Here is a 14,940-nt window from a genome sequence, read left to right as displayed (position 1 = left end):
CAGACTACTGGCAATTTTCTGGTTTTGTAATTATGAAGAATAATAGTTTACTATTTTAAAGAATAGAATTTTATGGTTTAAAAGAATGCTTTTTTCTGTAAATCAGCATGTCCTTGAGCAAAAGGAATATTGAAAGGCAACGGAAGGTTTCTGGAGAGATGGCTTGTTGAAAGTTTTTTAGAAATACTTAGCATCAAACATTTAGTTTAATGGTCCATGACTTCTGCACCGTCTGTCAGAGATGAGACTTGTCATTTTTTTTTTTAATACAGATTCGATTGCAAAATCAAATTGACAAACGCATAGTTTATTTTGCATCAATAGTAGGAAAGGATGCTCGACATTTCTCGTTGCCTGATGGACACAAGTTGTCAATCCCCTCAAGGTAAGTTATGGTTGAGATATGTATTCTCTTTGATTTATTTTGTGATTTTTGTTTATTACCTTTTTTCTTTTGCTTTCACGTTCTTGTCTGCTAGATTTTTCACCCAATAAAGCATTGCAACCAAATTCCTGCTGATCCTTTTATTATTTGGGGGGCTGAGATGGAGATTTGCTGCATGGCAAGGGCTGTGACAGATACTTCAGGGTGGTGCCTCTATGGGAGAATGCCCAATGCCCATAAACCATGCGATTGTAGACACTTTGCATCTCATCCAGATAAAAGTGGACATGGGGTTATTGCTTCTGATGATTCATTTGCTTTGTGTGAAGAAAAAACAGTATAATGTTACCAAATTTTATCTTTCTTTGTTTTGGCTACTTGGACAACTCAGCAGGAAACACCCTTTGAGATGGCTAGAGCAATGAGAGTTTTTGGTATTTTCACAATGTGTAACTGACAATAATCTGGGGATTTCTGTGCACATTCCAATTAACTTTAAGATATTAGTTGTGGGAACCAGCTGTCCATCATTATCCATCACAATTAAGGACAATGTGTAAATTGATCACATTTTAAGGTATTTCCTCATTGGTTTCTTTGCAAAATAATGTGGAAATTATACATGCTGTGACTGAATAGAAGCAAATGCACCTGACTTCCCACTCTGTCACTGGAGTCACCATTAAATCCAGATACAAACCTGGATCTTACTGATCAATAGGGCCAGATTCATTTTGAGTATGGCTTCTCAGTTTTACCACAACTATGGTTGATGTACAAGTGGCAATCCTGTTCTCACTTGAAAATTTAGAAAGTTTTTATTACATTGTTTGTTGATTTTTTAAATTTCAATTTATATTTATGTTTTAATTAATTTGCAGTACTGTACTTTGATGTATTTTCACCAAATGTATCTTTTACTGTTCTTGACAATTATTTTTTTAAATAAATTAAGTGCATTTAAATATTTTAAATGGCTCTAAAACACTGACAGTTAAATAGTGAAATTTTCCTTCAATGTTGGCAAGCATGAAAGAATGCCATGGCAGTCTGAGTTCCAGCATCTGAGACCTGTTCATCACTCATGGACTGCTTCACCAAAGTTTGTAGAGTGCTCCAGGGCAATTAACCACGTGGACCCACAAGCAATGTGACTGGTGATGTGGATTGCACAGGGGAGATGAATATGAGGTGTTGAAAATCCCATTAACGCTGGTCACCTTTAGAACTGCAAATGCTATAGTTATTTGGAGCAAAAAGTGGTTGATGGAATATTTGATGGAAGGGTATAAAATCATGATGAGTTTAGATAGGTAAATAGAATCAGTTCTCATGAGTGAATTGTTCTCTCCCATGCACTGATTTATGGACTAAATAGAATCAGTTCCTTTGAATAGAATTGTTCTCTCCCATGGACTGATTTCCACCGACTGATCCTCACCCCGATCCCTCTAAATATTTCGCTGTCTTCTTTGATTATCGATTATCTTCTACATGGTTCCAAACCCAAGCACTTCTCTATCCTGCACCCTGCACCTCCCCAACCTCCACTTCACTACCACCCTTCATCTCTCGCACCTGCACCCCTGACCTTGACTGATTTCTTTGACTTAGAAATATTATTAGAAATATTATTTGGCTTTGAAATGTATATTATATTGTTAAGCTGAGTTGAATTCAATATGAGTTTGCTTTGGACTAAAACTCGGTTAACATGAATGAACCATCATATTTAGTCTGGAAGATGGTGTAGTTTTGTGATTCCATAAAGACCTGGAAATCTTTCGAGTTCATGCAGAATTTCTTTGATAGTTTTGCAATTTTCTTAGACTGCATAAACTAGTTTTCTGAGTGGGAATCATCAATGAGTAATTCAGATACAGATACAGATTCAGATTAGTTTATTCTCATAAGCACCAGGGTTCAATGAAATTCCTTGTTATGAAGCTCACAGAATAAACAGTATGTATACACCAATGATAAATATAACAATAAATGCAAAGATGAATGTAAAAATTGTGCAGAATGGTGCACAATTGTAGTGCAATCCAAAGTAGTTGAGAAAAAATCACAGTACAATAAACAAAATAATACTGTACAGTAAACCATTATTATCATGGACTATAGGGAGGGGGGGCATGGTGTTCGTTATTGTCGATTGTCCACTATAACTAAGGGATTACCGAGTAATAGAGTATCATTGTATAAGTAGTAGAAACAAAGAACCGCAGATGCTGGTTAACATACAAAAGGACACAAAGTGCTTGAGTAACTCAGCCTGTCTCGGTCTGGAATCTGAGTTGTCAGCCCCGGTGTGCTGATGGCTGGGGGAGACGCGAGGATCAATGGAGTCAAATCGTCATGGCCCGCGGGCGGCTGGTGTGCAGATAAGGGTCGACAGTGGCGGTGGCAGCAAACGTGGTCTGGAAGTGGCTGAGCAAGCTGTGTCAGCCTGTGGTGGCGGCAGTAGGTACAGTCTGGAAGCAGCCGGGGAGGTGGTGCGGGCTGGCGCAGCTGCCAGCCCTACAGTAGCTCTGGCCAAGAAGTGGCTGTGGAGGCAATGAGGACTAGGAATGGCATCGGCAGCCTGGCATGGAAGCAGCGGGTGGTGCGAACTGACGTTGGCAGCCTGGCCTGGCAGTGATGTAGGCATGTCTAGCCTGGAAGTGGCCGGGGAGGCAGTGCGGGCTGAGTGTGATGTCGGCAGGCCATCACTGAGATTGACGCCGTGACATCGCTGTAACTGAGTGTGGTGTCAGCAGCCCTCCCTGGCGATGAAGGTCAGTAGGTCCGATCTGGAAGTGGCTGGTGGCAGTGCGGGCCAGGGGTGTTGGCGGCAGCCCAGCCTGGAAGCGGCTGTGATGGCAGTGCGGTTCAGTGGCAGCTTTGGTAGTCCCGGCCTCTGAGAGTCTGGTGAGGCAGTGAATATTGGCGCTGTCTGTCCCAGCGCCGCTGTGAGTCTCTGCCTCATGGTGGTTGGCTGCACAGCTTGATCCAACATTGTATCTCAACCCGAAACGTTACCTATCCATGCTCTCCGGTGATGTTGCCTGATCTGCTGAATTACTCCATGTGATGTGTCCTTCATCATTGCACAAGTGTCGATCGAAGCCATTGCTTGTCAATTCCCACGGCTTGTCAATTTCAATGCCCTCTATTGTGTAACTAGCAGCGTGAAAGACACTGTCTGAAAGAGACAGTGGTGTCGGATCCATCTGTAATAACCAAAATCCTTTTTAAAGCGGTTCATCATAACGAGGGTTTACAGTATTTTATTTTGAAAATTGATCAATAGTTAATCGTTTGATGAGTTCACGTACAATGGAAATTAGTTTTCAAAATTATCATCTTTATATAAATCTTACAATTCACCATATGTGCTTTCGGTGGCAGACTTGGAATGTTTTTAACCAGAGTTTATACAGGTTCTCCCCAGCTTACGAATGCCCAACTTATGCAAAATACATACATACAAATAAACTTTTAAATGTCCAGTGATATTAACTTTTGGAACGATGTGAGGCTGCAGGTATCTTTTGCACAGTGTGCAGACGCAGTTCTGACTTACCAGCTGGTCGTGTTATGGACAGGTCATTGGAATGGAACCCTGCAGTAACCTGGGAAGGACCTGTATTCCAACAATCCACACTTACAATTATGGGCACATTGAAGCAGGATGTTTCTAATGCACAAATACAGTTCTGAATTTTAAGCTGGTGTTGACATTGGAATTTAACATCTAAGAAGCCAACATCCAGTGGAAATAACATTTTTGTCCATACTATTATCAGAAAATGCAACTCCATACTAATTTTGAATGCATGAGATGCAATGTGTTTGATGATTTAAGTAATGATTTGTCAGATTTCTGTTTATTGAAGGATTAAATATTTCTTTTAAACAGGGGTTATGTTGATGTGACTGTGGAGTTCACAAGCCGATTCCTGGAGCCAGTACAAGCTCTCCTAGTGTTTGTATCGAGGTTAAAAAAAGGAATAGTGTGTGCAACAAAAACATTCTCACTAATATCACAAGTAAACAAGATGAATCCCTCTGTAAGTGAATAATCACTTGTAATTTTATGTCTGTGCTTTTGTTAAAAGAAAATGTCTTGGTCTTTTTTGAATCGCAAGAGTGAATACAAATTTTATTTCTTTCATAAACATGCTTTATTCATAAAATTCACTGATATGTAATACACTATAAATGATGTCAGCAAATGTGAATGGTAACATATATTCATATATGTTGGAATATATTTGGAATTATGTAAAGAATAATTAAAATCATGCTGATGTAGTGTTAATGATGTCGGCAAATGTGAATGGCAACATATACAGTAGGTTGCCATCAACATTTAGTGACATAATTTATGCTATATCAGCATGATTTTAATTTTTATTTGACATATTTCCAAATGAGTGTTTTTTACACATGTTTCTGTCCCTCAGTGTACGATACCCTTACCTGGTGTCCACAAACTGGAAATTGTTTTCTAAATTAAAGCTGGATTTGCATTGCAAGGAATTCATGAAAAAGCACCAGTTCAAAATGGTTTCATTTACTATTTTTTTTGCACAGTTTTCCCATTTGCAGCAGAGGACACATTTCCTTTATTTTTTCAATAGCTTTTTTGGCGTGTTCAGTTGCACAATAGCCCTCAGTGTCATGTTGCAGTTGATTGTTTATTTATTGAGTGCTTTTGAGGACTTTTCTTTCTTATAATGTTTTCCCAATTTTCTAGGCCTCTATTAAAGTCGAATCTCCATGTTATGAGCAGAAACTAGTGCAATTGAATGTCACCAACCCATTGAAAGAAAAGGGAGTCTTCAGGTAGGCTAAATTGTTGGATGTACAAATAGTGAAATGGAACCTTATGACAGATTATTTTAATATGTAGAGTATGTGAATTAACCCAACGCTTTAATTGAGGTAAATGACATGAAGATATGCAATAGTATAAAGGCTGAAACTTTATTTTCTACCAAAAATGAATAATTCTTAAATATTCCTTATCAATATCAAAAAAAGAAGTTTAACGATCTAGAAGGTTGTATTTCATATGTGCCTGTTTGTGTGCAGTTGTCAGTTTTCAGCCAGTAGTAGAAATAGACTATCAATATAAATAAAAAGTATACAGTGCATTCAGAAAGTATTCAGACCCCTTCATTTTTTCAACATTGTTGCGTTACAGCCTTATTTTAAAATGGATTAAAAAAAAAATTTTAATCATCAATCTACACACAATACCACATAATAAAAAAGTGAAAACAGGTGTTGCTAAGTAATTAAAAAGAAATAACTGAAATATCACATTTACATAAGTATTCAGACACTTTACTCAGTACTTTGTTGAGGCACCTTTGGCAGCAATTACAGCCACAAGTCTTCTTGGGTATGATGCTACAAGCTTGGCACACTTGTATTTGGGTAATTTCTCCCATTCTTCTCAGCAGATCCTCTCAAGCTCTGTCAGGTTGGATGGGGTGTGTCGATGCACAGCTATTTTCAGGTCCCTCCAGAGATGTTCGATCGGGTTCAAGTCCGGGCTCTGGCTGGGCCACTCAAGGGCATTCACAGACTTGTCACGAAACCACTCCTGCGTTGTCTTGGCTGTGTGTTTAGGGTAGTTGTCCTATTGGAAGGTGAACCTCCGCCCCAGTCTGAGGTCCAGAACGCTCTGGAGCAGGTTTTCATCAAGGATCTCTCTGTAATTTGCTCCGTTCATCTTTCCCTCGATCCTGCCTAGTCTCCCAGTTCCTGCCCCTGAAAAACATTCACACAGCATGATGCTGCTTCACCATGGTATTGGCCAGGTGATGAGCGGTACCACTTGGCATTCAGGCCAAAGAGTTCAATCTTGGTTTCATCAGACCAGAGAATCTTGTTTCTCATGGTCTGAGAGTCCTTTAGGTGCCTTTTGGCAAAACTCCAAGTGGGCTGTCATGTGCCTTTTACTGAGCAGTGGCTTTCTTCTGGCCACTCTACCATAAAGACCTGATTGGTGGAGTGCTGAAGATATAGTTGTCCTTCTGGAAGGGTCTCCCATCTTCACAGAGGAACTCTGGAGCTCTGACAGAGTGACCATCAGGTTCTTGGTCATCTCCCTGACCAAGGCCCTTCTCCCCCGATTGCTCAGTTTGGCCGGGCAGCCAGCTCTATGAAGAGTCCTGGTGGTTCCAAAGTTCTTCCATTTAAGAATGACGGAGGCCACTGTGCTCTTCGGGACCTGCAATGTTGCAGAAATTATTTTATACCCTTCCCCAGATCTGTGTCTCGACACAATCCTGTCTCGGAGGTCTACGGACAATTCCTTCATCTTCATGACTTGGTTTTTGCTCTGACATGCACTGTCAACTGTGGGACCTTATATAGACAGGTGTTTGCCTTTCCAAATCATGGAATTTAGAAGATTGAGGGGGGATCTTAAAGAAACTTACAAAATTCTTAAGGGGTTGGACAGGCTAGATGCAGGAAGATTGTTCCCGATGTTGGGGAAGTCCAGAACAAGGGGTCACAGTGTAAGGATAAGGGGGAAGTCTTTTAGGACCGAGATGAGAAAGTTTTTTTTCACACAGAGAGTGGTGAATCTGTGGAATTCTCTGCCACAGAAGGTAGTTGAGGCCAGTTCTTGGCTATATTTAAGAGGGAGTTAGATGTGGCCCTTGTGGCTAAAGGATCAGGGGGTATGGAGAGAAGGCAAGTACGGGATACTGAGTTGGATGATCAGCCATGATCATATTGAATGGCGGTGCAGGCTCGAAGGGCCGAATGGCCTACTCCTGCACCTATTTTCTATGTTTCTATGTCCAATCAATTTAATTTACCACTGGTGGACTCCAATCAAGTTGTAGAAACATCTGAAGGATAATCAACGGAAACAGGATGAACCTAAGCTCAATTTTGAGTGTCATAGCAAAGGGTCTGAATACATACATAAATGTGATATTCCAGTTATTTCTTTTTAATTACTTTACAAAAATTTCTAAACACCTGTTTTCGCTTTTTTATTATGGGGTATTGTGTGTAGATTGATGATAAAAAAAAGAATTTAATCAATTTTAAAATAAGGCTGTAACGTAACAAAATGTGGAAAAAGTGAAAGTGAATACTTTCTGAGTGCAATATACAGAGGACACAATAAAAAATCACTTTCTGCATTGTTATTGCAACATTGGAATATTGTATCAGAAATAATTTATTTCTTTAGATATGTAAGTTTTGGGAAATAATGCATCGTTTTCCTTTAAAACATTATCTCACGTTGTCCTCCTGTAAGTGCACATCTGTTGATATTTTTCAGATTGCTATACCTTATTTTGCACCATTTTTAAACGTTGATTTTCTGTGAGGTTTTTTATTCTTATTCACCTGCAACTTCAATGGAAGAGTTCGGGAAAATCTGGAAAATTGGCTGTTTGGGGACACATTGGGACTTTTTTTTCCCAGAGTTATTCAACTGAAATTTGCTTTTTTTTTGGGGGGGGGGGATGTAATGGAACAATAGTTATTTCTGGATTGCTGTGTGTCGTTCTGGAAGTTTATCCCTGCACTTCCAAGTGTGAGTCATTTCTGATGCAATTCCTGCATTAGAGCATTTGGCATGGCATGATTCACCATTCAATGTTGCCTTTGAGCTACATTGTCCCAGGAGTCACCATTATTGTGCATTCCTGGGACCTCACGGTTCTCTAGTTCATTTGCCAAATTGAGATACCAGTCAAATGGTATCTACTTGCCTTTAATCCCCTGTGGTCTCCCTGGTACTACATCATTTACCGTGATCTGCTGTATCCCTCTTTCCTCCAAACCTGATGCAAATCTGATCCATTGACACAGATCCTCAATGTTTCTGTCCCTGCTCTATGTCAGATATCACTTTGGGCATCTTCTTCTTCTTCTTCCGTGTCCATCATCTACGTTTCAAATGTTGACATTGCTGTCATCATCCGTCCTGAAAAGGACGCAAGCTTAGCATCTAATGACACTCCACTACTCCAAACCATCACCAAATAGCACTGCAGCTTACTGGTATTCTGCCTGAGTATCCAATGAATGCAAGTTTCAATTGTTCTGTGCATTGCACCTACCCCAAATCCCAAACCATTTATTATTGCAGGACCTAATGCCCACTCCCCGATACTAATGCCCACTCCCCTATACTAATGCCCACTCCCCTATACCCATCGTTGTTCCGGTCCAATGGACCAGGCCACCATTCCCTCTAGTCTTTCCCTGTTCAGAACAGAATACGTGGAGGAATATTTTAATTTCAGAAATGGACAGCAACCATCCAGTGGTGCCATGGGCACTGCCTTGGACCAACTGAAGTTTGCATCGGAGGCTAACAATTGAAATGGCTGTTGTTATCCTGTTGTTGCATCTTTGCCTGACCTATTTTTGGATACCAAATTCTGTAAGTTCAGTCTGAAGAAGGGTCTCGACCCGAAACGTCGCCCATTCCTTCTCTCCTGAGATGCTGCCTGACCTGCTGAGTTACTCCAGCATTTTGTGAATAAATTCTGTAAGTTGATATGTGTTGGTCACAATATTTTTTTAACTTTTCTGCAAAGTTGTTGCGAATAATTCCCATGGAAATTCATTGTTTTTGACATGGATCTTTTTAAGGTATCGAGACAGCATAGAGATGATTTTGAGTATTTTACATTGTTTTATTTTCCCTAGGGTGATTTTAATGGAGCACCACAATGATCTTTTTAAGACTAAGGAATTTAAATGCATTGTAACCTTGCTTACCAAACTGAAGACGCAAAGTCAAAAATGGAATGCAAAACCTGAGTAAGTTTCAAACCTAAATTATATTATTTCTCATGCTATTTAGATAGATTTCATTTAAAATATGTATTATAATTAAAAAAATAATTATATATAATCATCAAAACTATAGAGGGGAAATATCAGTTATAATTGATCCCATCCTTCGTCAAATTGCAAAATAAACCCCAGTGTATTGTGAATCACCGAAAAACAATAATGGGCTGGAATTTTACTTGTTTTTTTCAGTTTCATGCCATGGGGTACTTTGGACATTTCTGATATTTCAGCGACCATTTTAGTTGAAATTAGATTTCACAGTAAATTTAGCCAAAATAAACGGTCCATCTTCTGGATTAATACCACGAGGTAATGCATTTAGATAAGGACTAGACCAAGTGGACCCGTTGGGCCCAAACCTCTCCTGCAGTGGTGAAGCACCCTCTCCCCCTCCCCCTCCCCCTCCTCCTCCCCCTCCCCCTCCCCCTCCCCCTCCCCCTCCCCCTCCCCCTCCCCCTCCCCCTCCCCCTCCCCCTCCCCCTCCCCCTCCCCCTCCCCCTCCCCCTCCCCCTCCCCCTCCCCCTCCCCCTCCCCCTCCCCCTCCCCCTCCCCCTCCCCCTCCCCCTCCCCCTCCCCCTCCCCCTCCCCCTCCCCCTCCCCCTCCCCCTCCCCCTCCCCCTCCCCCTCCCCTCCCCCTCTTCCCCTCCCCTACTCCATCCCCCTCAACCCCCCTGCCCCCCTCCCTCCACCTCCATCCCTCCCTCCCACCCTCCTCCCTCCCTCGGAGATAGATTTAAACTTTAAAATGTGAATAACTTAAAAAATATAACACCGATTTCAATGAAACTTCTTCCATTAGCACCAAAGGGACGACGGTGAGTAAGGTGGGACTAAAATTGTTGTGCTCTCATGTACCGGTTTGGCTGTAGTTCAGGAACAAACAAACAAACGAGAGTTTTAGTATATAGATACTGGACTTTATGTTTTGGAGCTAACAACTTTACCAAAGCACCAAATGTACAATGTGTTAGAAATGTGCACATATTACATATAGTTAAGAATGTAATCAAGCTTGAATTTATCTTGCCTCACCCTTAATTCCCTTAATTAGAATGTCGTCAGCAGCTGTTGGGGTAGACCAGACTTTTTCAGTGTTCTTAAGTAGAACAGTCTTTGTTGTGCCTTCTTGACCAGCGCAGCAGTGTTATTGGACCATGTTAGGTCCTCCGAAATGTGAGTGCCCAGAAACTTGAAGCTGGACACTCTCTCCACACTGACCCCGTTGATAGAGATCGGGGCATATTCCCCGTTATGTGACCTACGGAAGTTGATGATCAGCTCCTTGGTCTTGGTGGTATTTAGGGACAGGTTGTTATCCGAGCACCAGTCCGCCAGATTCTGCACCTCCGCTCTATAGTTTGTTTCATCCCCGTTGGTGATCAGCCCGATCACCGTTGTGTCATCTGCAAACTTGACAATGGTGTTGGTGTCGAATGCAGGAACACAGTCGTGTGTGAAGAGGGAGTAGAGCATGGGGCTCAGAACACAGCCCTGTGGTGTGCCGGTACTCAGGGTGATAGTGGAGGACAGGTGCGGGCCCATTCTCACTGCCTGCGGTCGTTCCAGCAGGAAGTCCAGGATCCAGTCACATAATGACGAGCTAAGGCCTAGCTGGTGGAGTTTGGTGATGAGCTTGGTGGGGATGACCGTGTTGAAAGCGGAGCTATAGTCTATGAATAGCATCCTCACGTACGTGCCCTGTCTCTCTAGGTGAGTCAGGACAGTGTGAAGAGCCAGAGAGATGGCGTCCTCTGTAGATCTAAAAGAATCTGTAGAATAAAAGAAGAGTGAGCATAGATGTGCATGGGAGAAGGTGGGAGCTGTATTGAATGCTAGCATGCCAACCAATATTATTGAGCTTCACTCTTTCCAGGGATGGTTCAACATTACTCAACAATGTTAATGAGGTTAGCCAATATACTGGGTACTCTTCACATTTTCCACAAAGGACAATCCTAGCCCTGGGTAAACAACAAAGACAGATTTAGATCATAGAATCGTGCAGCACTGAAGCACACCCTTCAATCCAAATTGCCCATGCTGACCAAGATGCCCCATCTACATATTGATTTATTCACAAAATGCTGGAGTAACTCAGCAGGTCAGGCAGCATCTCGGGAGAGAAGGAATGGGTGACGTTTCGGGTCGAGACCCTTCTTCAGACTGATGTCGGGGGTGGGACAAAGGAAGGATATAGGTGGAGACAGGAAGATAGAGGGAGATCTGGGAAGGAGGAGGGGAAGGGAGGGACAGAGGAGCTATCTGAAGTTGGAGAAGTCGACGTTCATACCACCGGGCCGCAAACTGCCCAGGCGAAATATGAGGTGCTGCTCCTCCAATTTCCGGCGGGCCTCACTATGGCACTGGAGGAGGCCCATGACAGAGAGGTCAGACTGGGAATGGGAGGGGGAGGTAAAGTGCTGGGCCACCGGGAGATCAGTTGCCCCACTTGTCTGTGTTTGGCCCATATCCCGCTAAACCATTCCTATCCATGTACCTGTCCAAATACCTTTTAAATGGTGTTATAGAATCTGTCTCAATTACCTCTTCTGGCAACTGGTTCCATATACCCACCACCCTCTGTGTGAAAAACATGCCCCTCAAGTCCCTATTAAAGCTTTCCCCTCTCACGTTAGACCTATGTCCCTTGGTTCTTGATTCCTCTTCTCCACGTGAAAGACTCAGGATGGTTTTATGATGCAACTATAGCTTGGCAGGACTTGGATCACACGACATAGAAAACTTTAAGTCCTAAGAGAAGAAGTAATCTGTCAGAATTCAAGTTTTCTGAAGTGGAAACTTATGGAGTGATAATGAAATCTTTGGTTTTGAGAATGTCACAAAAGGTCAGGAAAACTGCAGATTGATCACATCTATAGTTTTTGATTGTATTTATATGGAAATATTTAACATTCTGAAATAATGTTTGCATATAATTAATTGAGATAAAGTCATAAGGAATAGGAATAGAATTAGGCCATTTGGCCCATCAAGTCTACTCCGCCATTCAATCATATCGCTCCCTCCTACCCCCATTCTCCTGCCTTCTCCCCATAACCTCTGACACCTGTACTAATCAAGAATCTATCTATCTCTGCCTTAAAAATATCCACTGACGGCCTCCACAGCTTTCTGTGGCAATGAATTCCACAGATTCACCACCCTCTGACTAAAGAAATTTCTCCTCATCTCCTTCCTAAAAGAACGTCCTAAAATATGTATATTGATAGCCCTAAGTGGCCTACTGTGAGGAATACTTCCTTAGAGGAATGCAGTGAATGGATGCTGAATTCAATGACTTTTATTCAATGTTGCATTGGCCACTGATATTGTCAGGATGTTGATTTGCTTTAATAAATGATGTGTTATGTGGAGCTCTTGCCTTGTTACAGATTATCAGCACACAGTCGATAGATAATACAAAATAAATTTTAATTTATTTAAATTTGACCCTTTCTCTAGTTGCAGTTTTACATTTATGAATGAATTATTTTAACAGAATGATTTTTCATCAGACTTGCCTTGTATGATTTGCTGTGGATTCAGTGGTATCACAAGCAGAAACTTTAGATTGACAGTAAATAATTGTATAATAGCAAACAAATCCAGGAGTTGAATTACCCAATGGGGAAAACAAGGAATTGTGATAAAAACTGGGTATGCTAGGTTCATTTTTGAAAATAACTTTAAGAAGTGTGACTGGTATATTATAAGAAAATATGCAAGAAAAACCTTAAATATTTCAGCATGAATATTATAGTTATCTCAGAGGTGATTTTATCAATCAGTACAATATAAAGGACCCGTTTTAGGAATGGCAGGCAGTGGAGAGTGGAGTGCCGCATGCCACTGGGGTGTTGGGGCCGCAACGATTTACAATATATATTAATGATTTGGATGATGGAAGTAGAAGTAACAGTAGCAAGTTTGCAGATGACACAAAGCTGGGTGGCAGTGTGAACTACGAAGAGGGTGTTAGGAGGTTGCAGGGTGACTTGGACAGATTGAGTGAGTGGGCACATAGATGCATGGCAGATGCAGTATAATAATGTAGATAAATGTGAGGTTATCCACTTTGGCGGCAAAAACAAGGAGGCAGATTATTATCTCAATGGTATCAGATTAGGTAAAGGGGAAGAGCAATGAGAAATGGGTGTCCTTGTACACTAGTCACTGAAAGTAAGCGTGCAGGCAGTGAAGAAAGTTAATGGCATGTTGGCCTTCATAAGGAGAAGATTTGAGTTTAGGAGTAAAGAGGTCCTTCCGCAGTTGTATAGGGCCCTGGTGAGGCCACATCTAGAGTATTGTGTGCAGTTTTGGTCTCCGAATTTGAGGAAGGACATTCTTGCTATTGAGGCAGTACAGCTTAGGTTCACGAGGTTAATCCCCGGGATGGCGGGACTGTCATATGAGGAAAGATTGGAAAGACTGGGCTTGTATTCACTGGAGTTTAGAAGGATGAGAGGGAATCTTATAGAGACCTATAAAATTATAAAAGGACTGGACAAGCTAGATGCAGGAAAAATGTTCCCAATGTTGGGGGAGTCCAGAACCAGGGGCCACAGTCTAAGAATAAAGGGGAGGCCATTTGAAACTGAGGTGAGAAGAAACATTTGGAAACCAGAATGGCAGCTGGTAGATAGTTACAAATTAATGGCTTGTCATTTGAATAATTTATTCTTAACTTGTATGTTTTGATAATTTAAACTCTTTGTTCTACTTTCCTTTGAAAATATCTTTCCAGAAAGATTTAACAATCAGAACCACTCAGTGTTTTGAAAATTTTGAAGCAGGTTGATAGTTCCTGCTTTGGGATGTTACTTCGACTGCTGTCAAAGTAATTTTCTTTTATGGGTGCAGATTGCTTCCCCCCCATCTTTAATACGATGGTAACTTTGTGTATTGGAAAGCCTCTATCTAATGTGTAGATAACCCAACCATAGACAATCCTCCAATAGGACTCTATTTGGAAGTTCAACAGAAATAAAGTTGTATTTTCTTCTAAGTAAACTCAACAGTGAGATGGTTCATTTGTCAAGCACCTAAAATCTATGCTTTCTGATTGTGTGCTCTTTTGCCATTGGAAACAGGCTCTTCTTATTTTACTCAGGCGGAAGGATCCTCCATGTTTTTCAGTATCTTTTTTCACAAATCAGAAAAATATGTTTCACATGGAATGAATTATAATGAAGTTTATGTTTGGATGTATGTACGGATGCAGGCAACTCTTTTGATTTGCCCAGAATCGCACAGACAAAACAGAAGCAAATTATCCGTTATTTTGCTACTATTGATTCAGCGAGGCATGATGACAAGGAAGGATTATAGTTTATCTTTGAATAAGGATATGGGGTATAAATCCAAGAGTGCAGTTGTTATTTTCAACTGCAAGGCAAACGCCAACTCCCTGAGCACATTTCACAGAGGTCACTCAGTACAAACTGGGTGTGTACCACCTGCTATGTGAGATCACAGGCTGCTCTATAGGAGTCTGGGGCACATTTCCAAACTATTTAAAATGATGAATAAAATATTCAAATTAGGATAATTTTTTTGGAAGCCTTTATTATGACATTGATCTGTCCCAATTGCAGACTTGTCATCTGATCTACCCACCACATAGGATCCTTCAGCATTATTACTTAAAGGACTAATGGGGTGTTTGGAGATTATTTGCTCGTATGTCATTTGAGGTTGCTGGCCAACCTCTGCATTGATTT

The 14,940-nt window shown here is 41.3% G+C and overlaps 1 protein-coding gene across 1 annotated transcript in view; it reads left to right on the top strand.

Moving 5' to 3' along the window:
• Positions 1 to 14,940, top strand: part of LOC144598635 (cilia- and flagella-associated protein 47-like) — a 426,611-nt gene that overhangs the window by 142,034 nt on the left and 269,637 nt on the right. Inside the window, exons 38-41 of the mRNA XM_078408845.1 lie at positions 273 to 385; positions 4,290 to 4,440; positions 5,130 to 5,218; positions 9,071 to 9,184. Coding sequence (XP_078264971.1) covers positions 273 to 385; positions 4,290 to 4,440; positions 5,130 to 5,218; positions 9,071 to 9,184 — 467 coding nt within the window. The remainder of the gene's footprint in view (positions 1 to 272; positions 386 to 4,289; positions 4,441 to 5,129; positions 5,219 to 9,070; positions 9,185 to 14,940) is intronic.

Source organism: Rhinoraja longicauda, chromosome 12 (assembly GCF_053455715.1).
Source record: "Rhinoraja longicauda isolate Sanriku21f chromosome 12, sRhiLon1.1, whole genome shotgun sequence".
Lineage (NCBI taxonomy): Eukaryota > Metazoa > Chordata > Chondrichthyes > Rajiformes > Arhynchobatidae > Rhinoraja > Rhinoraja longicauda.
The sequence above is the reverse complement of the archived record's forward strand: the minus strand, read 5'-3'. Positions and strand labels throughout refer to the sequence as shown.